The following is a 25,344-nucleotide window of genomic DNA, read 5'->3' as shown; positions in this document are numbered from 1 at the left end:
GTAGAGCAGGAGCACTCACAGCTCTCTTAGTCTATGGATTGCTTTTTAACTCTATAAGACCTGCTAACATCAAGTTAGTTTTGAAAACTGTTGTCATCAACCCACCCCTAAACTTTTATAGCTGTGGAAGAATATACGCAAACAATGCCGATCTGTCAAGCCAACTGACAAATCAAGACATGGTCAAATGTGGATATGGGAAACACGCTTCAGCCGCATCGTTTATTTATCCATCTTTGTACAACCGAGTGAAGAAACGCACGAAACCAGCAACTCTACTTCCGCTAAGCCACACTCTGATTATCACAATTGTCCTGCTGTTATCTGGAGATACTCATCCGTGCCCCGGCCCGTTACACACTACACCAGGGAAGGAAGCCAACTCCAAAGCGGATGATACGCGGATTACAACTGTCTCATCGAGAAACTCACCACGGCCGCGCAGGACATCTTGGCGGTGGTGGAGAGGACCGTGGCCGGCTACGAGGAGGAGGCGTCGGGCTTCAGGCGGGAGATCGACCGGCAGAAGAAGCAGCTGGAGGTCCTCCTGCAGCCTCGTGTCTCTCTGGAGAGGAGAGGTCTGTGGCGGAACTCCGTTCATCATTTCACTTTGTTTGCATGGAGCTAGTACGGCTTCAGAAAACGCAAGTACTTATAGTACAAACCTCATTGTTCTTATATAAGCCGTCACCCAACGTGGTCATAATTTTCACTTTTCATGTGCGGTTTTTTTCTGATGATTCATTATGGTGTGTCTGTGTCTAAAAATGACTTTGGCGATCATAATGACGCCGGTTTTCAATACTGCACTGTTGGCATCTGGCTCAGCATTGTGTGTTCACTGACAGTAATGTATTGAAGCCAGGAGACCGAGCTATCTTTACCGTGCCCTGAAAACCTGGATTTGCTCTGTTTTTGTTTGACTGCATTTCATTAGTAACAGCTAGCGATCCGTTTAGGCTTGTCAAGCCCTTCGTCTAGAGGAGACTTCAGGCTTTCTAACGGTGTATTGCATGTGCAAATTGAGCTTTCCTGGGGGCATATACAGTCTCGCGTAACTGAGCTACCCGCATATTCGGTCGTGCGCTCGGTCGTGGCTATTACGCACAGCAAGTCTGCTACTTACATACCACGTCTTCGACCATAGATACTGAGTTTTTTCAATTTGCAACGGCTAAAAATAAAAGGAAAATAATATAATATCGAAATGTAAAGGGAAAAACACCTTTAGTGTGTCAGAATATCATTTGGGTATCCAAATATCCTTTAAGAGCTCCGCCTGCATCTCTTCATGGAAAAAACACTGTAGAATAGTCATACTTTGTCCAATCTTCTTCAAAGTCGAGGCAGGTGTTCACTGATAGTGTAGTTACAGCCTTATACTGTCATTTAACTGTACAGATACAGCCACAGGCAGTTACTTATACTGAAAGATACTTTTTTATTTTAGGCGGACAAAAATCTTCAATTTTTACTGACTTCAAAGGCCCACTGCTCTGTTTCTGTATGGCCTACAGGTTTTCTGACACTTTCACAAGGACCTTTAGGTGGTTTTCTTTCTGGCAAGACCTCATTGATGCATATAGTCAGTGGTTCAGAAGCTACAGCCATTTTAATTTGGGTATGTCATTTTAGGCGTCTTTGCTCCAAAATAGGGGGGGAGTGGAAGAGGTCATATAATACACTGAATCTCTTTTTTTTTTATTGAGGATTTGGAGATGACAGATAATATAGATTTAAATCAGCTGTAGGAGGATTTTAAAAGAAAAACCTCTGCTCATTGTGTCCACCAGGTTATCGTCTCCCTCGGTTCAGTCTGACAGGAGGAGACGTGGCAGACCCCACCTCGGCGAGGAGCTGACCCACCACGTCCTCGGAGTGCGCATGCTGGAGGATTCCCAGTCCGACGGTTGCCCAATTTTCTCATTTCCCAGTCTGAGTTGACCCGTCAAGTCGTGCTGAGGCATTGTGACCCCCAACTATTCTGTTCTGCGGTCTAACTTAACCCCAACCTATCCTTTCCTGCGGTCTATCGAGACCCCCTCTATCATTTCTGGGATCAGTTGAAATAAATCTCTGTTGTGGGATTCGGCTTTGTCTGACCTCAGCACCACTACCTTGGTTATCCTACTTCAGGATGGAGTCCAATCGCCCAAAGCTTTGCACTGTTCATATTTTATGCATGTATAATAAATTGTTAAATTCTAATTAACTCTCTCCGGATTGAAATAACCATAACTTGTCTGAAATTTTGGAAAGTTTGGTTTCATTAGATTATACAAACAAACTCTACCATCACATGTTTGATCTTTCTCTGTATTTATTTCAGGAAGATGTTGAACTGTATGCTGACCTGGAGACAAAAGTAAAAAGACACTTTCCCAATAATAACTATCATTTAGGGAGTTATTATGACTAGTTACATTTCATCAGATTTCTCGGAAATCCAAAAAGCTATGGGTCTGTAAAAGTAACTTTAATGTCACACAAATACATTTTTTAGCAGTTAACTAAATAATAATAAAGTTATAACTTCAGTTGTATGATATTGCTAAAAAATAAACAGTAGAGAAGGGGTGTAGCAAAAATCTAAGTTTTACTGAGGCTTGGTCTCAAACAAGGCAAAACAGGCATCCAGTGGAATACACGCTTAGTAAAGAGTCAAAAACAAAAGCCAAACAATGTAACAAGCTCTGCACCAAAGACAAACTGGTTTAAAGAATCACAGGAATTACATTTCATCAGATTTCTAGGAAATACAAAAATGTACGAGTCTGTAAAATAAAGTTACAAAAGTTTCAGTAACACACCAAGAAAAAACAAACCCGTTGATGTAGTTTCTTTTCATACAGGTCTCCTATTCCCCCTATTACACTTTTAAAATGCAATCAGTTTGAATATGTATTGATGAGACATTACACTAAATGTTGCATTTTAAATACACATATTTCCTCTGATGAACAGAGTCTTTGGTTCCTTTTTGTTTCCACCATCACAGACCTACTGTTTGTTGTCATTGCTTTGACTGTAATTAAGATACGTTTGGAAAACACTTCCCCTTTCTCCTCATTTACAAACAAAGATGAAAATATCAGCGGTGGTTCCTGACAACACATTTAGGTAATTCATCTTTAACAACAAAGTGAAAAGATACGTTTTTATCCTGTGTGGACTCTCATGTGTCTCTTCAGATTTCCCTGCTCTGTAAATGTTTTCCCACAAGAATCACATCCAAATGGTTTCTCTCCTGTGTGAACTCTCATGTGTCTCTTCAGACTTCCCTGCTGTGAACATCTTTTCCCACAAACATCACATCCAAATGGTTTCTCTCCTGTGTGAACTCTCATATGTTCCTTCAGACTTCCCTGCACTGTAAATCTTTTCCCACAAACATCACATCCAAATAGTTTCTCTCCTGTGTGAACTCTCATATGTTCCTTCAGACTTCTCTGCACTGTAAATCTTTTCCCACAAACATCACATCCAAATGGTTTCTCTCCTGTGTGAACTCTCATGTGTGTCTTCCGACTTCCCGGCTGTGAAAATCTTTTCCCACAAACATCACATCCAAATGGTTTCTCTCCTGTGTGAACTCTCATGTGTCTCTTCATACGTGATTGGTCTGTAAATTGTTTCCCACAAACATCACATCCAAATGGTTTCTCTCCTGTGTGAACTCTCATGTGTCTCTTCAGAATTCCCTGCTGTGAAAATCTTTTCCCACAAACATCACATCCAAATGGTTTCTCTCCTGTGTGAACTCTCATGTGTCTCTTCAGATGTCCCTTCCGTGTAAATATTTTCCCACAAACATCACATCCAAATCGTTTCTCTCCCATTTGGACTCTTTTCTGTGAATCTAACTTTTTCTTCACTCTCAAACATTTCTTACGAACCAAACAGCTCGATGACATTATTCCATAATTACACATCATGTGTCTCTTAAGAAAGCCCTTGTAGTAAAATCTATTACTACTCTTAAAGAAGCTGAAAGATGTCTTGCCAGTGTTACAGACTACATCCCTTACAATTGTTTCCTTAACTTTCAGAGCATGTGTAGCAGAATCTGGTGCCCTGGTCTCCTTCCAATCACTGTCACTCTCCTCTGTTTCTGATCCAGAATTTAACAAAGGCTTTTGCCAATCATCATAACTGACTTCCGTCTCAGAGGAGTCAGAAACCATTTTATCATTAGCATTCGGTTGTGCATGACGATCTGGATCTAGGTTCCCGGCTGGTCCTGATCCTCCACAGTCCTCTACACCAGTAGCTGAGCTGCTGGCTGCTGCTGCCTCTCTGTTATCCTCCTTTTGGCTATGAAGCTGTGAAGACTGAGGTATCTCATCTTCATCTTCAATCTTCAAAAGCACAGTATTGAATAGAAACCTGGTGACATCTGCTTCCTCCAGCCCTTTGAGGTGATCTGCCTCCAGACTGGTCCAGAGTTGCTTTGGCTCCTCTTTTATGCGGAGGGGCTCTTGGTCCTCCTGCTCCTCTTTTATGCGGAGGGGCTCTTGGTCCTCCTGGTCCAGGGTGGGGCTCCACTCAGGGGGAATATCTTCTTTCATCACCAACAGTGGCTGAACATCTGCAGGGAGAACATTATGGACAACTGTGAGGTCACACTGATGTCTCTGGTATCATTACATTATATTACTGAGATCTAGTGTCACACATCATACCAATACTAAATAAGTGTCGCAATACCTTGCTCTTCACCACAACTGTCCGACACAACGCCCACACTAAACCGCCTGTCCATCTCACACTATTTTATCCTTACTGTAAACAAGAACTCAAGATACCCCCTACGCTTTGGGCAGTGACTCCCTCCCAAAGCTGAGGGTGCAATCCATAGTCGACCATTTATTCTTGTGCTCACAATGACAAGTTCACAACAAATCCAAAATGTCAGAGTTTTTACATCTGACTTTTATACCTTAGTTCTCTTCTTAATAGTAATTCAGGGCAGTATAGATTCAAATCCAGCCTTAATCTCATTTTGCGCTTGGAACTCCTCTGGAATCCGTTTAGGCTGCCCTATAGCGTCAACTGGAGATGTTGGTCGGTGTTAAGGGAAATTTGTGCTGAAAACAATGTGCGGAAAAGCATAAAAACACAGATGGGACACATCCCAATCCCAGAAGGGCCGTTCAAACACTTAATCATAGACTATGTAGACATGATAAAATTAGCATATTACATTACATTACAGTCATTTAGCAGACGCTTTTATCCAAAGCAACTTACAATAAGTGTATTCAACATAGGTATTCAAGAAAACTACTAGTCACCAGAAGTCATAAGTGCATCTCCTTGTTTACACAAGCATCTAAGAGCATAAACTAGAGCAAAAGTACAGTGCAGAAACAAACTAATACAATAAGTGCAACAAACCAATACGGCAGTGGCGGGCCGTGCATTTTATACCTAGGCCTTCACTGTTGTCCTGCAGCTGAAATACCACCTTATAACCACTTGATGGCGCCACAGATATCAGTTTCTAAGGCTGTAACTATGTACGTATTAAATGTACGGCCAAGTTGCGGCCAAAAGAGATCGTCTTATGATTTTACTTTCACAACTTGAGCATTGTACGTACTGCTCTGCAGTGTCTTTCCTCGTCTCAGCCCCCTGTGTCATGGTGCATCTCACTCAGTCAGAATGCCCATATTTGATTGGTTGAGCTGCATCACGTGATGTGATTCACTACCCGACATGCCTCTGCTGTTAAGTTTCACGATAGTCACGTGCTCGCCCACTGACCAATCACAGCGCACTCTGCACGTCGCAGCAGACACTGAGCTGCCCTAATGCTGACGTCATTATAGGCCGGCGAGCAGGCTTTGATACGTCAAAGAATACGCCCAACATGTCAAACTAAAGATCTGATTGGTTGAAGAATATGACAATCAACAATATCGTCCCCGTTCACTTAAACTGCAAATGGATGCAGGCCTCCGTCTGCAGGCCTGGGTCTCTGTTCTTACCTAGAGACACAGAGGTGAAATCTGATTGGATAAAAGCTCTACTTAAAACAAGCTGCACTGGAAGCAGAGCAACTGAGGAAGACAGTAGCTGTGCATTGAGAAAATAAGATAATGGGAAAAAATATGTAGTGTATTTAAGAAAAATTATTAAATTATAAAATAGATATAGCTTTGTGATTCTGTTTAGGCCAGCAGAGAAGGCCTTGCAGGCCCACCACTGCAATACAGATACCATAAATGCTAATACAATACAATAAGTGCTAAGTGGAAGACTCAGGGTAGTACTTCTTGAAGAGGTGAGTTTTCAGCCTGCTCCGAAAGATGGGCAGCGACTCTGCTGTCCTGACGTCAGTGGGGAGTTCATTCCACCACTGTGGGGCCAGGACAGAAAAAAGCCGTGACCGGGTCGATCGGCCGCAGGGACCTCTGAGCGACGGGGCAACCAATCGCCCCGAGGCAGCAGAGCGAGGTGGTCGGGCGGGGGTGTAGGGCTTCATCAAGGTCTGGAGATAGGAAGGATCTGTTCCTTTCACTGCCCTGTAGGCTAGCGCCAGAGTCTTAAACTGGAAGCGAGCTCTTACAGGGAGCCAGTGTAGAGAAGTTGTGTGGGAGAACTTGGGGCGATTGAACACCAAACGAGCTGCAGCTTTCTGGACAAGCTCCAGAGGTCTGATGGCCAACGCCGGGGCTCCGGCAAGTAGTGAGTTGCAGTAGTCCAGGCGGGAGATGACAAGAGCCTGGATGAGCACCTGCACCATCTCGTCAGTGAGGAAGGGGCGAATCCTCCTGATGTTGTAGAGCAGAAATCTGCAGGAGCGTGTAACCGATGCAATGTTTGCTGAGAACGACAGTTGGTCATCCAGGGTCACACCCAGATTCCTCGCAGTCCGAGTTGGCGTCACCACAGCTTCATCAATGGTGATGGACAGGTCTCGGTGTGGGCAACCCTTCCCCGGGAGGAACAGTAGCTCGGTTTTGTCCAGGTTCAGCTGGTGTGTCGTCATCCACTTCGAGATGTCAGCCAAGCACGCAGCGATGCGTGCCTCCACTTGAGTGTCTTCGGGGGGAAATGACAAGACCAGCTGGGTGTCATCGGCATAACCATGGTAAGAGAAGTTATGCGAGCGAATAACAGAACACAGAGATGTTGTGTAGAGCGAGAAGGGAAGGGGGCCCAGAACTGAACCTTGCGAAACCCCTGTAGTCAGCATGCGTGGTTCCGACACGGCCCCCCCTCCATGTCACCTGGTAGGATCGACCTGTCAGGTAGGATGCAAACAGGGAGAGTGCAGAGCCTGAGACGCCCATCGCCTCGAGAGGAGGATCTGGTGGTTCACCGTGTCAAACGACGCAGACAGATCCAGGAGAATCCGGATAGAGGAGAGAGAGTTAGCTCTCGCAGCATGAAGCGACTCCGTCACCGCAAGGAGGGCTCTCTGTCAAGTGACCCACCTTGAACCCGGACTAGTAGGGGTCCAAGAGGCTGTTCTGGTGGAGATAGGAAGACAGTTGATTAAAGACAGCACGTTCAAGTGTTTTGGATAGAAAGGGTAGAAGAGAAACCAGTCTGAAGTTCTTGACCTCAGAGGGGTCAAGTGATGGTTTCTTCAGAAGGGGAGTGACTCTAGCAGTCTTGAAAGCTGTTGGAAAGCATCCTGAAACTAGAGATGTGTTGATGAGGTGGGTGAGGAAAGGAAGGAGTTCAGTCGCAATCGACTGAAGAAGAGGGGAGGGGATCGGGTTATGGGAGCACGTGGTGGGGCGGTTAGATGTAACAAGGTTGAGGACCTCGTTGGGGGAGAGGGGAGCAAGATAGGGTAATAAAGGGGTATGGGGAGGGGAGGGAGAGAGAGGGTGAGGGTGGACAGGGAGAGGGGGGCTGAGAGAAGGAGGATCTGATATCGTTTACCTTCTTGTCAAAGAAGTTGGCGAAATCGTCAGGGAGAAGGGAGGAAGTACATTACATTACAGTCATTTAGCAGACGCTTTTATCCAAAGCGACTTACAATTCAGAGTCTATCACATTTCTACACCGTAGGCACAGCTACGGGAGCAATTTTGGGGTAAAGTGTCTTGCTCAAGGACACATCGACATGCGACTAGCGGAGCCGGAGCCGGGGTTCGAACCGCTGACCCTCTGATTGAAAGACGGCCCTGCTATCCACTTAGCCACAATCGCCCCTAGGAGGAGGTGGGGGTGGGGGTTGGAGGAGTGAAGAGAAAGTTTCAAATACTTTTTTAGGATTGGAAGCAGAGGTTAGGATTTTAGAGCGGAAGAAAGCAGCTTTAGCAGTAAATAGAGAGGAGAAAAAGTGGAAAGAAGAGATTAGAAGTTAAGAAGGTCCTCCGGGAGTTTGCCTTCTCTCCATTTACGCTCAGCCTCTCTTAGGCTCCGCCTATCAGTACGAACTGAGTCCAACAGCCATGGGGCACGTGGGGTTAGCCGTGCAGGCCTGGAGGTGAAGGGACAGAGGTTGTCCAAGGAAGAGGAAAGGGTGGAGAGGAGAAGGTCAGTAGCAGTATCAGGGGATATGAGAGAGAAGGATTCAGGGTCAGGGAGAGCAGAGGTAACAGAAGAGGAAAGATCAGCGGGGGAGAGAGAGCAGAGAGTATGGGTAGAAATCATGTGGGTAGGTGGTGGAAGTAAGGGGGAGAGGAGAGGGAGAAGGACATGAAATGGTGGTCAGAGAGCTGGAGGGGAGTGACGGAGAGGTTAGCAGTAGAACAGTGTCTAGTGAAGATAAGTTCCAGCTGGTTGCCGGCCTTGTGGGTAGGAGGAGAAGAGGAGGGGTAAAGGTCAAAGGAGGAGAGGAAGGAAAGAAGAGGTTCTAACTTAGCAGTCTGGATGTTGAAGTCATCGAGCAGGATGTGTGCGGAGCCATCGTCATGGAAGTGAGAGACTAATGTGTCGAGCTCTTCCAGGAACTCACCAAGAGGGCCTGGTGGGCGATACACAACAGCAATGGTGAGTTTGACGGGATGAGTGACAGTAACAGCATGGAATTCGAAAGAGGACGGGGAGAACTGTGGAACAGAGACAAGAGAGTATTTCCATTTTGGGGAAATTAGCAGGCCAGTACCACCACCTCGCCTTACAGCTCTGGGAGTGTGAGAGAAAGAGTACATATCTGACAGAGCTGCGGGTGTGGTGGTGTTTTCTGGTGTGATCCAGGTCTCAGTTAGAGCAAGAAAGTTGAGGGAGAGCAAGGAAGCGTAGCCTGAGATGAACTCAGCTTTCGGCACTGCCGACTGGCAATTCCAGAGCCCCCCTGCCACCACTTGCTCGCCATGAGCTGAGAGACTAAGATAGATGAGAATAGTGGAGTCACGGCTAGGGTACCGAAAACCGGTGCCGGTATGGTACCGGTTCCTATACGACCGGTATCTACCGGACCGAAATGTAACGCAGATTTCGGTGCTTCCTTTCGGTGCCTGAGCTGATTGAAATACTTTTTTTACACTACTCTGATGACTCCGTCCTAGGTTAGCTCGTCCTAGGACCGATGCCAACGATAGCATCGGTCCTCCGCTCCTCACTCATAGTATTATTACAACCGGACGAGCCGTGCGCGCTTAGAAACAAACCCCTCCATCATTCTGACGAAGCTTCGGCCATGATTTATTAAAAAAAAAAAAAAACGAGAATGAGATCTGTCATACTGACTTCCTCCATTGACATCCGGGTACTTAGCGCTAAAATCCACAGGCACGCGAAACCTTCTTCTTCTTTGAGGTGCATTGGCAGTTGGCAAATGACGAATTGGCGCATTAGCGCCACCAACTGGTTACATAAAATAAAATAAGTCAGGAGAGGTCGTATTTTGCAAGAGAAGGCAAATATGCTCATATTTCTGCAAAATAATTGATGAAGTTTGAAGCTGTAGTGTGTGTACAGAGTTTGTGTGTGTTTTGTATTTATTTATATTTATTTAAGTATACTGTAAACTGTTAATATATTGTTCAATTAGAAGAAACAAGTATCGGTTCAGGCACCGTTTAGGCACCGGTATCATTTTAAAAGTATCGTTTTAGCACCGGTATCGGAAAAAACCCAAACGATACCCAACCCTAGTCACGGCACCTGGGAGTGGCCCAATGTCTACGTGACCACCGGGCAGAGGAACGGAGAGAAATAGGATTAAAACACATGGTAGACAATAGAAACCCTGTAAGTACACGCTCGAGAAGTCTTAGCTTGACGAAGTCAGGCTTGAAAAAGTCGCCCTGTTGCCTTTGTTCGCCCTAGCCTTTGTTTGCTTGAAGCTTGGGAGCTGATGCTTCCAGCCTCCAGCAGTGCAATCTACTGATTGCTCATTGTCTGCCAGGAGTGCAGGCCCCTCCCTGGTAATTAGAAAAGCAATTCACCAGGTGAGACTAAATCACAGCTAATGTTGCAAGGTGTATCGATACTAAAAAGGTACCGCGGTACCCGTACGTTAAAAACGATACGATTTTGCATATTTTTTGTATCGATACTTCATTAAAATAGCGCGATCAGAGCGCACTCACTGTTCCGCTCCATGTCATGCTGCCTGCACGCGTTGACTGCAAGGGGGCGGGGCTGCCCAGCGCTCACACACGCAACAGGCAGCGCTCACTCACAGCGAGTGAAGGAAATTCCACTGACATACAGAGACCCTTCTGCAAAACGTGTTTCAAAGCCACACAGACCAAGGGAGGCAACACGTCAAACATGGCAAAGCACCTTTCAGACAGACACCCCAAACTTTTCAAAGCAAATGTGATTATAAACATGAACACCCCCAAGCTCACCCATAGACAGCTAACACGAGTAGCCTTAGCCTAGTTTGACGACAAGCCTATATGATCATGAGGTCACAATGCACACAAAAGTGTACTAAATGAAACACAATTGATGCAAAATGGCTACATGCTGGTGGAGCCTGAGGGTGGATCTTGAGCTAATTCTTTTTATTTTTAGTTAAGGAAAAATAATTATTCCATGAATTAAGATAAAATATTAAGTGAAAATATCAAACTCACTATGCAAGTAAATTAAGCATCGTTTATCCACCCACTCCCACAGACTGTCTCTGTGTTGCTGCTGACTCTGCTGGCATCTGTTTGACTGAGTTCCCTTCCAGCTGTTTGAAAGCCAGCGGAAATATGAGAGGCTCAAAAGATGCGAAGAGGTTAAACATTAATATTAATGCCAAATATTAAGTGTTCAAAAAGCTGGGCAGGAACAAGCTGGTAAAAAAGGGAACCATACAGATGTTTTATTTATTACTATTATAGATAAATATACCAGTATCGTATCGTATTTGGGGTATTGTATCGAATGGTGTTTGCACAGAATACGCATATGGAAAGCGCTACATGCCAGTGGTAATTGATCAATTCAGTCCCTGGGTGGAAGCAACTCCATCAAAAAAACCTAGGAGCTGAAACTGTTGTCAAGTTTCTGACAAAGGAAGTCGTCCCACGATTTGGCATACCATCAGAAATAAGCTCAGATAATGGTTCAGCATTTGTGCAGAAAGTAGCAACGGGGATTTTACAACAGTTGACAATCAAACGGAGGTTGGGGGCCGTGTACCACCCACAAAGTCAAGGTTTAGTGGAACGGATTAACGCAACGTTAAAGGCGAAGTTGAATAAGACCTGTGGATGCTTTGCCACTTGTGCTAATGAGTTATTGCATGCAAACTCACAGGAGCATGCACCTAACCCGCATGAAATGCTAACAGGTAGACCTGTGCCCGCACTTCAACTTGGAGGCCCCTACAAGGAACCCTCACTTGAGCAGCTGCAAATAGAGTTAAAGGACTATATTGAGCAATTAACTGCCATACATAGATCCATCTACTTGCAGGAGAAGGGAAAAGAGCCAGGCTCCGACCAGAAGCCAGAGAAACCAGTGATACCAGGGGACCAGGTGTCTGTTAAAGTCTTCCAACTAGGGCTGCAACTAACGATTATTTTAATAATCGATTAATCTGGCGATTATTTTTCGATTAATCGATGAATCGGATATTAATGGGCCAAAAACGGCAAGTGAATAAAAACGTGTCTTTAGTCTTGCAAACTAACTTTACTACTGTAATTAACGAGCCAACGCTAACTTGTCAAGCTGGATAACGAGTAAACACCAGCACCAGAAGAGCTACTGGAGGGACGTTACGTTCCTCACTTCAAAACGGAACAGAAGTAGGATTCTGTAGTGACTTACCCTGCTGTTGAACGACCTTCCTCCTCATCAAGGACTCCAACATGTTTACGTTTTAGGTGCTGAATCATCACCGTGGTGCTCCCGTGCCATGCCATGTCGCTTTTGCATATCTTGCAATTAACACACTTTTTCGATTCATCTAGTGTGAAATGATCCCACACCTTGGATGACTTCGCCCCAGCGCGATAGCCTATCAGCGTTGAGATGTTTCTCCTGTCATCACTGACTGCCATTGTTGAATCAGGAAATAAATACTGTAGCTGTCTGTGTTCACCCAGAGCTCTACGATACCTCATATCAATAGAGACCGGACCAAACTATGTGTATAAATGTGTGTGTGTAAACCATATGGTACAAACAATGAATAGACGCTGCCGTATTTACGTCTAGATGACGTTATTCTGACCGATCCATCCCTGCTCCATTGAGAAGACAGGTAGCCTACAAATCTGCATCATTACATAGTTATTTCGGAGTCCCTTTTTGTCGGTTTATTGCCGTTAAATCACAGCCAAATCAGTTTATTTTGTGTTCATACAGCTGTAGTAAACACCGACAGCGACGTGTGGCTTGCACAATGTGGCTTGTGGCAGTGTGGCTTGCACAGTGAATACACCTCGATAAAATCCATGGAGCTCCTTTGGACAATGTTATGAACCCACACATGACGGCGTTTAGTTTCCCGGGATATCTGTGACTTCCACAACACGTACTAAGCAGAAATAGGTTATTTTTTTCATGGTTAATGGCGGACAGTTGAACAGCTTTCAGGGCGATAAGCCACGCCCCCTCTCCAGCACATCTTCTAACTGTCTGTCTGCCTGCCTCTCTCTCACACTCACTCAGTCCATCTAACTGTCTGTCTGCCTGCCTCTCTCTCTCTCCCACTCACTCAGTCCATCTAACTGTCTCTGTCTCTCTCTGTCTGTCTGTCTGTCTGTCTGTCTGTCTGTCTGTCTGTCTGTCTGTCTGTCTGTCTGTCTGTCTGTCTGTCTGTCTGTCTGTCTGTCTGTCTGTCTGTCTGTCTGTCTGTCTGTCTGTCTGTCTGTCTGTCTGTCTGTCTATCATACAGTCATTCAGGTCTTAGATATTTTTATAGAGGACTTTTCCCCTCTCACCCCCCATTTCAAATTAAAAGCCCCACAGAATGAATTCTAACTGGAATGCTTGTGATGAAGCCTCTCATTTTAGTGTCAAACATTATGATTCTGTCTCCTCTCCCCCCCTCTCACCCACCCAGTCCCACCCTTTCAAAATAAAAGCCCCACAAATACAAGATTCAATCCAAGAGTATGAATCTAAAATGCAGAAAAGAGAAGAGCGCTATCTCAATTGAATCTGAATGACACTACCGGTAACATTGGCGTGTGTATATATTGCGATTTCTTCGGGCAGTAGAAGCCACACTGTCAATTTCTTTAGGAATTTTCTAGTTTCTTTAGTTATTTATATATATATATATATATATATATATTATTGTATTTTATTATTTTATTATCAGAACAGTGAAGAAAAGGTTACCCTGAAAATGCACACTCTGGTACAGTAGGTGGCGGTATGCACCTATGCAAGTAGCGACCCGCCAATGTAATTTAAAGAAGAAGAAGCCCCTCCGTACAGCTTCTTATCACCGTCTATGTAACAACGTACATTTATAACAAATACCACACATATTACGGTAATCAGTGTTGCATGTGTCTGACCTAAATACCTTTTGTTGTTCAGTCTTTGTTCATCCTGCATCGCTCTTTTCTGTTCTTTAATGTAATGTGTATGAACAATATATTTTGCTGCCTGTTGAAGAGCAACAGAAGTTGTTTCGGCTGTGCACCGGTATGACGGTATATGAAAAATTCATATCGTACGGGAAATTGAAACCGGTATACCGCCCAGCCCTAATATACAGCCCGCTGGGCTTAGGAATCCGGCCCGTCAAATATTGGTACAAAATTGTCCGAACTATAAAGACTAGGGCTGGGCGGTATACCGGTTTTAATTTCCCGTATGATATGAATTCTTCACACACCATCATACCGGTGCACAGCCGAAACAACTGCAGTCTGTCTTCAACAGGCAGCTAAATGTATTTTTTGCCACTATGAGCGCCACGGTCGGAGCTAGTTCTCTTATATGTATTGAGAGAGACCCCTAGTCATGGTCATAACACAACAATTAACAACCCACAACTAACGCTCTTTAACAGGGCAAAACACCACAGCACACAACAGTCTGTGACACATTTTGTAATAATTGTACATTTGTAAAATTTCACCGCCGAACTGCATGCTGGGTACAGCTCACTCGCGTGCCTGCTTGCTAGCACAACAGTCTGCTAACAGCTGGGAGAGGCTCCGTCGCTCCAGTAACGTTACATTAAAGAACAGAACAGAGCGATGCAGGATGAACAAAGACAGACCAGAGATGCACCGATAGAGTTTGACAGATATGCAACGCTGATTACCGTGTAATATGCGTGGTATTTGTTATAAATGTACGTTGGTGCATAGACGGTGATAAGAAGCTGTACATGGAGGGGCTTAGGACCCAGGGAAATGTAGGTGAAGGAAACGGAAAGAGACGCCACACAAACAGCTGTTCACCGCTCGTCACGATCCTGTAGACCAGTGATTCTCAACTGGTGGTTCGTCGCGGACCCGTTTTCAGTGGGTCGCGGGCCTTTGCTTCATGCAGTGGAGTCATTCACGCTCCTTTCCAGCATTTACGGCACTTGTTCAGCGGTGCAGGAAAAACAACGACCAATGCGTTGTAAATCACGTCACGTGATGCAGTTTAGCCAATAAAATAAGGGCATTCTGATACGTTTCCTGACGCCAGTGAGATGTACCCACACCGTGACACAGGGGGGAGAGACAAGGAAAGACATTACAGAGCAGAGCTCTGATAATGTTAGATGTGAAAGTCAAAAATCTGCACGAGCCCTTCAAAGAATCAAATTGCTAAAAAGACCACAGTCATTAACCTTTACACTAAAAACACTGTGTCAAAAATGTCTGCTTAATAAGTAAGTGCACGATAAAATATGCATTAATGCGATAAAAAAAAATACAGTGTAAGATCCCAGTTAACTGATGAACACCTCCGATCTGTTCTGAGAATTGCCACAACCAAACTGACACCAAACGTTGATGCACTGGCTAAAAAGGGTGACCAACAACACTGTTCCCACTGAAATTAAATGTAAGTTCTCTTTACTTTTTAGGTCACGGCTTTTACTTGTAATTTATATTAGTTCACACAAACACTCTCCATTCATCTGCTACTGGCCCGGCCCGTCTGTCAAATTTTAAAACTCAATGTGGCCCCCGAGCCAAAAAGTTTGCCCACCCCTGAGTTAGATGCTATAGGGCAGCCTAGAGGGATTCCAGAGGAGTTCCAAGCACGAAATGAGATTAAGGCTGGATTTGAATCTATACTGCCCTGAACTACTATTAATTATTAGTTATTTAGTTAGTTAATTTAATATTATTTTATTTTAATGTATATATTGTGCCTTTTTTAATTTTAATATTATTTTTTTACTCTAATTGCTTACCTGTATCATAAATGCTGCTTTAGCGAAAACAATTCCCCTTTTGTGATTAATAAAGTGTCTGTCTGTCTTAATAAAGTGTCTATCTGTCTTAATTAACTTTTCAGATGAAGTCTTCCCCTTTGTTTTTGTTTCTTGTCGGACATCATTTACAGCCGCACCGCTCTACAACCCGAAACTACATCTTCCGTTGTTGTTGTGCGTGAAATCACACCAGTGTGTGTGTGGGACACATTTAAAATATGTTTTACTGGATGAAGAGGAGCAGCGATTCCGAGACGCTCGACATGTCTAAAGCCGAGATTCTGAGAGGAATCGTTACCGAGAAACTCACCACGGCCGCGCAGGACATCTTGGCGGTGGAGGAGAGGACTGTGGCCGGCTACGAGGAGGAGGCGTCGGGCTTCAGGCGGGAGCTCGACCGGCAGAAGAAGCAGCTGGAGGTCCTCCTGCAGCCTCGTGTCTCTCTGGAGAGGAGAGGTCTGTGGCGGAACTCCGTTCATCATTTCACTTTGTTTGCTTCCTGACGATGCTGCAGACTTCAGAGGACATCAAATGAAACGCTTACACACTTTGTGATGATGTGGTTCACAACTCGGAACACATAAAGTTTAACTAAGTTTAACAAATTAAGCCCGTTTTCCACTAATCAATGTGCTAATAGTGATGTGACCTTTCGTGTCGAGGTATCGAAGCTTGTGTCGAGTAATCCAGGAAGATTTTTACGAGGCGCGTATCGAGGCTCGTGTTGATGACGTTTGTGGTGACGTGCTGACAGCCAATGAAATTGCAGCATTATTAATGCTGTCCAAGGAGCTCAAAATCCACTTTCATATCGCTGGTTTCAGCTCCTGGACGCAGATTCGAGTCTCACTTGGGGCTATGCCACACATCAATGATAAAGAGCTATTTATAAATCAAGAAATGTTTATCCAACTTTACCTTTTACTGATTATCACTAGATTGTAGTGGCAGATAGAGTATCAAGTACTTGACTTATTTATGGCTATTAACCTATTATATTGTAGTTTTTACTGTTGAATATAATGATTCACGTATTAATGAGACATGTAAACATTAGTGAATGAAATATATTTATTAAACACAACAGGGACAGTGAATATTGAACACAGAGCCAATAATGCAAGGCCACAAATACACAACACAAATATGTTAAACAAATATAATAATGACAAAACACTCCCCTTTTCTCTTACTTTCCCTTTTCAACCTCCCATCTCTTTTTTTCTGTCTCATAAAAAGCAGACCCCTGGAACTCATTCCAGGTCATCTCCTTTTCCATGCCCTGGTCTTTGTAAAAGGAAAAGACTTTACCAGGGCAGTAAATGTACTTCCCTGTTAGTCCAGGGAACCCCGTGTGAATGTGAGGACTGTTTGGATCCTGCTTCAGATCCATCTGACAGAATCGACACTTGCGACCTGTGTGCTGGGATTCAGTCCTCTTCCTCTTCTGCTGTCCTCTCTCCTCCACCCTTTTCCTTGTAGCATCCAGTTCCAGCTGAAAGAACTTTGGGGAAGGAAGATCAGAGATGCTGTCGATTAATTCTGGCTGGGGAGGGAGACGCCACAATGACACCATCTTCATGAGGTTGCGCACAGGAAAGGAGCCCTGGCCAAAGACCCGTGGATTCCAGCTCTGTCTTCATCCAGATCCTCTGCTGCTGTGAACAGGTCCACTGGCTGACTTCATGGTCGTAGCCAGGGAGCTGTGGAGGAGGACGGGTGGGCACAGCTAACGGCCTGGGTAACGGCTCACCTAGTCAGACAAGAATAAACAGAGCAAATTAGTACGATTTTGGGTGCGTCTTGATTTAATCTTTTTGACATGAAAAACATTCTAATAATAACTTTGATCTCTCTGTGCAGGTGACAGTTGACCTGGCTCTGCAGACGCCTCAGGAGAAGTCAGGGGGTCCTCTGACACTATAGAGAATATTAAACATGTTATTATTATTATTGACAGTAAGATGAAGCAAGGATGTAACATGACATCTACACTGTAGTCTGTGAAACTCAGCAAGCTGGACATGGAGTGCTGCCTACCTTTTGTCTGAATACAGTGCAGCAGTAACTTTAAAGAATTAACAACAGTTGTGATGGACAATGCATATAGTATATTTTTAAGATGAAAATACAGGTCAAATAATACACACCAGGGACTGTGACAGTCGCCTCTGTTGATGGACGACTCGCTCCCTCTAGCAGCAGACACATGAGCTCCTGGGAAACAGGTACAGGTCTCTTTACAGTTAGAGCAGCGGCTGCAAGGAGAGAAGGATCACAAAACATAATCAATGGTTTATAACAGATATGAGCACAGGGAATATGACAGATACGTTTACATGTTGGATGTATTTACCATCTACTTGTGAACCCTTCAGATGAGTTGGTGCAGCAAGTGCAGCAGATGGTTCTACAACGGAAAAAACCTTGTAAGTCATTTATATTTTGACAATATACAAACACTACTGTTAGTATTGTTACTTCACCTTTCTCAGCCTTATCCAATGACAGACTGTTTCTCACATTAATATATAAAGAATATACTTCATTCATACACGTGTGTTTATGTTTCAATGGGTTAATATTCAGTAGACAGTCATTATGATGTAACCTAGGCAGGTGAAGCAACATGACACACTTCAAACACATGCATTCAGGTGTTAGTAACACAGCAGTTTCATACATACATATTGTTTCTTTTTATCCATATAAGAAAACAAAGAGTGATACGTACCCTCATCATGACTGGTATCAATTCATAGGACAACAAGATAAGTAACTAGTAACTAATGCTGTCAAACACACGTGGAGCAGTTAATGTACATAACTATGAACTACATGCATTAATGACGATTCGTGACGTGATACAACGGAGACGTGCGTGTTTATTTAACGTTAACGTGATTCAAATGAAGCACCGGGTCCGGTCACAGCTTGTTGTTCTTTCGTTACGTGTCCGTAAAGTAACGTCCAGAGTATATCTAACGTTAACGGGCCGCTGGTCAGCCTCTATATTCACCGACGTACAGCAGTAAACGTTAAATCATATATTTAAATGCACGTTCGTGTTAACTTGATACTTTCGGCCACAAAAGCACAACAAAGTCGGACATGAATGAACCGGTATGGACAATAAAACTGAAGAAACACGGCGAACTTTATCTTTATAGCTTTCACGTGAATGTCAGACAGCGTCCAGACTAATTATCATGACATTTTAATTCATTGTTATTCATCTTAATGACTACTTACCTTTTAACGTAGAGTACACAAAGCGAAGAGCTCCAGAAAATCCGGGCTGTCGCCGGAGAAAGTCTTTCACTCGCAAAACGGCACCACAGCGCTGCTGGTGGCCAAATATATATTACATCCATACTGGTTTAGGACTACCATTGAAAATGAATGGGAAACGGTTTAGGGAGTTTTAGCTAAAGAATCCCCGGGTGCCGCGCGGGTAGAGAGGGTTGTCCGGTAAACGCAAGGTCGGTAGTTTAAGATTTGGCTGCTACATGTCCTGTGCCGAAGTGTACCCGAGCAAGACACTGAACCCCCCTAACTGCTCCCCGGGCGCTTCTCAGCAGCCCGCTGCTCCCAATAAGCTATGGATGGGTTAAATGCAGAAGTCACATTTCGTATATGTACATGACAATAAAATCCGAACTTTAACTTTTTTTTTTTTTACTTTTCACATCACAACCCTCTCCCCAATTTGTTTCCACTTTCCCTTTTCACCCCGCCATTGTATCATGAAGACAGACACCATATTAATAAGTTCATAAGTTATGTATCACGCATCACAAACATCATTCATTCATTTATTCAATTCAATGCTTCACACACCAAAGCCATGGTGTCATTTTAATCACTCTGCCTGTTTTATATTTACCTTTTAACGTAGCGTCCACAAAGCGAAGAGCTCCAGAAAATCCGGGCTGTCGCCGGAGAAAGTCTTTCACTCGCAAAACGGCACCACATTTATTCAACCTGGGATGAATTTGTAGGCGTTTACTCTAGCTATACTTGGGTGTGTTACAGGACATTCTGATGTAGCGTTTTAAAATGAAAGCCCTTCAAAATCTCATTCATGAGCTAACTTCAAATCAAAGGCCACCCTTGAGAACAGTAGCCCATAGTACAAAAGACTATCACCCAAGGTGGGATTCGAACTCTCAACCTTTTGCTTGATGTACCAGGACCGGCTAGCTCTCCATGTAGCTCGTAAGTCGACCTAATTCTTGGTTGTGAAAGCCAATCACCGTTCAGTCTGTAACCACAAATCAACCAGGAAGTGTCCGCTGTGGCCAATCGGTGTTCGTATCGCAACCAAGAATCAACCAAGAATCAACCAAGAATTGACCAATCGGCGTCTTCGAGTTCACGAACACTCACGATGAATGACGAGGACGACCGAAGACGATTATATTCAGCGGTGGAGGACGAGAAAGGCCGCTTGATTCTTTTTCATCTTAATAACATTTCGAAAGTAAGTCAATCCTTTATAGCTACTGTCAATATAAATGAATTGAGATATATCGATATTTGAATGAATGACCCGTGGCTCGGTAACTCTTTACTAATGATGAAACGCGTCCTAACGAACGTCACCTGTCATCACTGTATTACATTACAGATAGCGATTTTAGTACTTAGGATACTTAGCTGGTCTAACGTTACTGATATTACGTTCGTGTCGGGTTACTTTAACGTTAACTAACAGAGTTAACAAACTAACCCGCTTGTTGATTACCGTAGCGAGCTAACGTTAAGTGGGACTGTCCGCCATTACTGTTATTTTACTTTTCTTTTTATGTATTCATTCATTTACAATAAAGTAATGTTACATACAGCATGACAAGACCTAAAATAAAATGAAACGGTACCCTTGTCTGTGAGTCGTAACCTTTACAATAACGTAACAACGTTACTGGACACCTGTTAGTAACGTTCATTTCATTACTACTCGATTACAATTCAGTAACAAATATTGTGCTTTTTACTCCACTACATGTAATTAATAACTTCAGTTACCTGTTACTTTGAAGATCGAGGATACAAAAAAGCTCAGTTTATATATATATATATATATATATATATATATATATATTGCATTATAGATACATTGTTAAAGATTAAACTACCTTGATTAGTTGGTTGCTGCAACAGTCACACAGTGGTTAGTATATGAGCATGCTTCATATACTCATATTTTATGCAGAGCATGTTTTCTGCATTGCTTCCATCAGTCAGTTTTGCATTCCAGCTGTAATCTGTTTTCATAACATGATGGCTGGCTCAACACATGAAATGAAAATCTAAATGAAGTATCTATTTTAGAAAAGCAAGCATACATAAGAGGGTGTGATCTATTGCTGTGTCGTGCTGCTGCATCACAGTCGAGATCACATAGCAATTGATCACTCTTGTGTATTACTGCTTAAAGGTACAATGTGTGTAGCATTATGTTGGATATATTAGTAGAAATGAACATAACTATGTTGTCAGTGTATTATCACGTAGTTATTTTTTAAATTAGTGTTTTCATTCACTTAGAATGAGCCCTTCATATCTACATTGATACGTAGATGTGAAGGCCCCGTGACAACAGTCTTGGAAGAAGAGGAGTGAGGGTCAAAGGTCAGAGGATGTCGTACGTGTACAGACCTCTGAGGCAAATTTGTGATTTTGGGCTGTACGAAAATAAATTGAATTGAATACCTTAAGTCCTTTATGTTACACTTTATTATCGTCATTTTTGTTGTTTTTCTATATTAAAAAATATAAAACTGACTTTTCTGTGTTGATTTCTTCATCTTCTTCCTCATTATTATTTAGCTATTACAACTTCACTCAAAAAAATTACAACTTTGAATATCTACCCAAGAGAGGATTTTCTGAACTCTAAACTATGTTCATAAATAATAATCCTCCTGTTAGTCACATTCTTTGTTTGCTTCATCATCACATAAGGTCCTTAGTTTGGACAGTAATTAATTACAATTTTGAGGTACTTATTCTTTACTTGTGTATTTACATTTCATGTTACTTTATACTACTAGTCCAATTCACCTCAAATGCAAATATTGTACTTTTTACTCGACTACTTTGAAGATTCAGATTAATAAAAGAAAATATAATCAACTTTCCACCAATGCTTTAATATAGGCCGCCTATGGTTATTTTAGTTGCTGACGTACATATTTCTAGATGATCACGAGTCAAAACAGGCACGAGCAGGATTCGAAACCGCGCAATTAGGGCGCATTTCGGTTTATTCGTGGTCTCTTACATAGACTAATGCGCTATACCTTTAGCGCAGACGGCAGAGCATGAGACTCTTAATCTCAGGGTCGTGGGTTCGAGCCCCATGTTGGGCTTCAGAGTTTCAGACTAGGGCTTAACCTGGGATGAATTTGTAGGCGTTTACCCTAGCTATACTTGGGTGTGTTACAGGACATTTTGATGTAGCATTTTAAAATTAAAGCCCTTCCAAATCTCATTCATGAGCTAACTTCAAATCAAATTCATGAGACAACGACATTTTCGTTACGCCGAATAGAGCAGAACCTTGCGATCGAGGCAACCCATGATGTCTAATTAGATTGAACTCGTGAACCCCAGGCACAATTTGGGTTTCACCTGTCAGGATGGCCGAGTGGTCTAAGGCGCCAGACTCAAGGGTTCACTCCTTACTCAGCAAAGAGACTTCTGGTCTCCAAATGGAGGCGTGGGTTCAAACCCCACTTCTGACAGATTATTTTACCTGCAATTTTCATTCTTGTAGTTTGGCAAAACAGATATCTCTGCTGTAGTTTCTGTTGAAAACAAAGTCTTCCTTGAATATCTACAGATACCATTTTGACTGAATGAAATCATGAGAACATAGAAAACCAAATTGCTGTAAGGTGTGCAACATGGATTTAGTTGTCAGTTCAAAAGATGTATTTCACTTTGCTAGAAGTTACACAGAATGTCAATGTAAATCCAGCTGGAGTTGGTGTTAGAATCAAGCCGACAATCAGCATCCTCCCAGACCACTGATGTCAACAGTGGGGGATGGGTTGGCGGAGGTGTGTGTTACAGGACTGAAGGCCACCCCTGAGAACAGTAGTCCACAGTACAAAAGACTATCACCCAAGGTGGGATTCGAACTCTCAACCTTTTGTTTGATGTACCAGGCCCGGCTAGCTCAGACGGCAGAGCATGAGACTCTTAATCTCAGGGTCGTGGGTTCGAGCCCCACGTTGGGCTTCAGAGTTTCAGACTAGGGCTTAACCTGGGATGAATTTGTAGGCGTTTACCCTAGCTATACTTGGGTGTGTTACAGGACATTCTGATGTAGCATTTAAAAATTAAAGCCATTCCAAATTTCATTCATGAACTAACTTCAAATCAAATTCATGAGACAACGACATTTTCGTTACGCCGAATAGAGCAGAACCTTGCGATAGAGGCAACCCATGATGTCTATTTAGATGTAACTCGTGAAACCCAGGCACAATTTGGGTTTCACCTGTCAGGATGGCCGAGTGGTCTAAGGCGCCAGACTCAAGGGTTCACTCCTTACTCAGCAAAGAGACTTCTGGTCTCCAAATGGAGGCGTGGGTTCAAACCCCACTTCTGACAGATTATTTTACCTGCAAGTTTCATCCTTGTAGTTTGGCAAAACAGATATCTCTGCTGTAGTTTCTGTTGAAAACAAAGTGTTCCTTGAATATCTACAGGTACCATTTTGACTGAATGAAATCATGAGAACATAGAAAACCAAATTGCTGTAAGGTGTGCAACATGGATTTAGTTGTCAGTTCAAAAGATGTATTTCACTTTGCTAGAAGTTACACAGAATGTCAATGTAAATCCAGCTGGAGTTGGTGTTAGAATCAAGCCGACAATCAGCATCCTCCCAGACCACTGATGTCAACAGTGGGGGATGGGTTGGCGGAGGTGTGTGTTACAGGACTGAAGGCCACCCCTGAGAACAGTAGTCCACAGTACAAAAGACTATCACCCAAGGTGGGATTCGAACTCTCAACCTTTTGTTTGATGTACCAGGCCCGGCTAGCTCAGACGGCAGAGCATGAGACTCTTAATCTCAGGGTCGTGGGTTCGAGCCCCACGTTGGGCTTCAGAGTTTTAGACTAGGGCTTAACCTGGGATGAATTTGTAGGCGTTTACCCTAGCTATACTTGGGTGTGTTACAGGACATTTTGATGTAGCATTTTAAAATTAAAGCCCTTCCAAATCTCATTCATGAGCTAACTTCAAATCAAATTCATGAGACAACGACATTTTCGTTACGCCGAATAGAGCAGAACCTTGCGATCGAGGCAACCCATGATGTCTAATTAGATTGAACTCGTGAACCCCAGGCACAATTTGGGTTTCACCTGTCAGGATGGCCGAGTGGTCTAAGGCGCCAGACACAAGGGTTCACTCCTTACTCAGCAAAGAGACTTCTGGTCTCCAAATGGAGGCGTGGGTTCAAACCCCACTTCTGACAGATTATTTTACCTGCAATTTTCATTCTTGTAGTTTGGCAAAACAGATATCTCTGCTGTAGTTTCTGTTGAAAACAAAGTCTTCCTTGAATATCTACAGATACCATTTTGACTGAATGAAATCATGAGAACATAGAAAACCAAATTGCTGTAAGGTGTGCAACATGGATTTAGTTGTCAGTTCAAAAGATGTATTTCACTTTGCTAGAAGTTACACAGAATGTCAATGTAAATCCAGCTGGAGTTGGTGTTAGAATCAAGCCGACAATCAGCATCCTCCCAGACCACTGATGTCAACAGTGGGGGATGGGTTGGCGGAGGTGTGTGTTACAGGACTGAAGGCCACCCCTGAGAACAGTAGTCCACAGTACAAAAGACTATCACCCAAGGTGGGATTCGAACTCTCAACCTTTTGTTTGATGTACCAGGCCCGGCTAGCTCAGACGGCAGAGCATGAGACTCTTAATCTCAGGGTCGTGGGTTCGAGCCCCACGTTGGGCTTCAGAGTTTCAGACTAGGGCTTAACCTGGGATGAATTTGTAGGCGTTTACCCTAGCTATACTTGGGTGTGTTACAGGACATTTTGATGTAGCATTTTAAAATTAAAGCCCTTCCAAATCTCATTCATGAGCTAACTTCAAATCAAATTCATGAGACAACGACATTTTCGTTACGCCGAATAGAGCAGAACCTTGCGATTGAGGCAACCCATGATGTCTATTTAGATGTAACTCGTGAACCCCAGGCACAATTTGGGTTTCACCTGTCAGGATGGCCGAGTGGTCTAAGGCGCCAGACTCAAGGGTTCACTCCTTACTCAGCAAAGAGACTTCTGGTCTCCAAATGGAGGCGTGGGTTCAAACCCCACTTCTGACAGATTATTTTACCTGCAAGTTTCATCCTTGTAGTTTGGCAAAACAGATATCTCTGCTGTAGTTTCTGTTGAAAACAAAGTTTTCCTTGAATATCTACAGGTACCATTTTGACTGAATGAAATCATGAGAACATAGAAAACCAAATTGCTGTTAGGTGTGCAACATGGATTTAGTTGTCAGTTCAAAAGATGTATTTCACTTTGCTAGAAGTTACACA

General features: G+C 43.4%; 1 protein-coding gene and 7 non-coding genes across 10 annotated transcripts; 7 read left to right on the top strand and 1 right to left on the bottom strand.

Moving 5' to 3' along the window:
* Window positions 1-2,577: 2,577 nt before the first annotated feature.
* LOC142943433 (uncharacterized) lies at window positions 2,578-16,230 on the bottom strand. 3 transcript variants are annotated; one of them, XM_076084953.1, is made up of 3 exons: window positions 16,068-16,230; window positions 8,921-9,014; window positions 2,578-4,588 (listed from the first exon to the last, which is right to left on the bottom strand). In XM_076084953.1, exons 1-3 carry the CDS (start codon window positions 16,083-16,085, stop codon window positions 3,159-3,161), a joined length of 1,542 nt encoding a protein of 513 aa, XP_075941068.1. In that variant the 5' UTR covers window positions 16,086-16,230; the 3' UTR covers window positions 2,578-3,158. The 3 variants fall into 3 exon arrangements, with proteins under 3 accessions (XP_075941068.1, XP_075941075.1, XP_075941084.1); XM_076084960.1 differs by lacking the exons at window positions 8,921-9,014; window positions 16,068-16,230 and adding an exon at window positions 6,276-6,398; XM_076084969.1 differs by lacking the exons at window positions 8,921-9,014; window positions 16,068-16,230 and adding an exon at window positions 4,940-6,238.
* Window positions 16,231-22,395: 6,165 nt separating this feature from the next.
* trnal-caa (transfer RNA leucine (anticodon CAA)) lies at window positions 22,396-22,506 on the top strand. Its single transcript has 2 exons — window positions 22,396-22,433; window positions 22,461-22,506. It is a non-coding gene; the product is annotated as a tRNA-Leu (tRNA).
* Window positions 22,507-22,932: 426 nt separating this feature from the next.
* On the top strand, window positions 22,933-23,005 carry trnak-cuu (transfer RNA lysine (anticodon CUU)). The gene has a single exon. It is a non-coding gene; the product is annotated as a tRNA-Lys (tRNA).
* Window positions 23,006-23,269: 264 nt separating this feature from the next.
* Window positions 23,270-23,380, top strand: trnal-caa (transfer RNA leucine (anticodon CAA)). Its single transcript has 2 exons — window positions 23,270-23,307; window positions 23,335-23,380. It is a non-coding gene; the product is annotated as a tRNA-Leu (tRNA).
* A 426-nt stretch (window positions 23,381-23,806) lies between these two features.
* trnak-cuu (transfer RNA lysine (anticodon CUU)) lies at window positions 23,807-23,879 on the top strand. Its single transcript has one exon. It is a non-coding gene; the product is annotated as a tRNA-Lys (tRNA).
* A 264-nt stretch (window positions 23,880-24,143) lies between these two features.
* Window positions 24,144-24,254, top strand: trnal-caa (transfer RNA leucine (anticodon CAA)). Its single transcript has 2 exons — window positions 24,144-24,181; window positions 24,209-24,254. It is a non-coding gene; the product is annotated as a tRNA-Leu (tRNA).
* Window positions 24,255-24,680: 426 nt separating this feature from the next.
* Window positions 24,681-24,753, top strand: trnak-cuu (transfer RNA lysine (anticodon CUU)). Its single transcript has one exon. It is a non-coding gene; the product is annotated as a tRNA-Lys (tRNA).
* A 264-nt stretch (window positions 24,754-25,017) lies between these two features.
* Window positions 25,018-25,128, top strand: trnal-caa (transfer RNA leucine (anticodon CAA)). Its single transcript has 2 exons — window positions 25,018-25,055; window positions 25,083-25,128. It is a non-coding gene; the product is annotated as a tRNA-Leu (tRNA).
* The last annotated feature ends 216 nt before the right edge of the window (window positions 25,129-25,344 follow it).

This window comes from Anarhichas minor, unplaced genomic scaffold (genome assembly GCF_050575085.1).
Source record: "Anarhichas minor isolate MPS153535 unplaced genomic scaffold, ASM5057508v1 ptg000007l, whole genome shotgun sequence".
Classification (NCBI taxonomy): Eukaryota; Metazoa; Chordata; class Actinopteri; order Perciformes; family Anarhichadidae; genus Anarhichas; species Anarhichas minor.
Note: the sequence above shows the minus strand (reverse complement) of the source record. Positions and strands in the feature narration are given on the sequence as shown.

Excerpts from the sequence above, each read along its gene's own strand:
- LOC142943433 (XM_076084953.1), bottom strand. Across the intron at positions 4,589-8,920 it reads TCGCCCACCAGGCCCTCTTG|ATGTTCAGCCACTGTTGGTG; the intron begins GTGAGTTCCTGG and ends TTCTCCCTGCAG.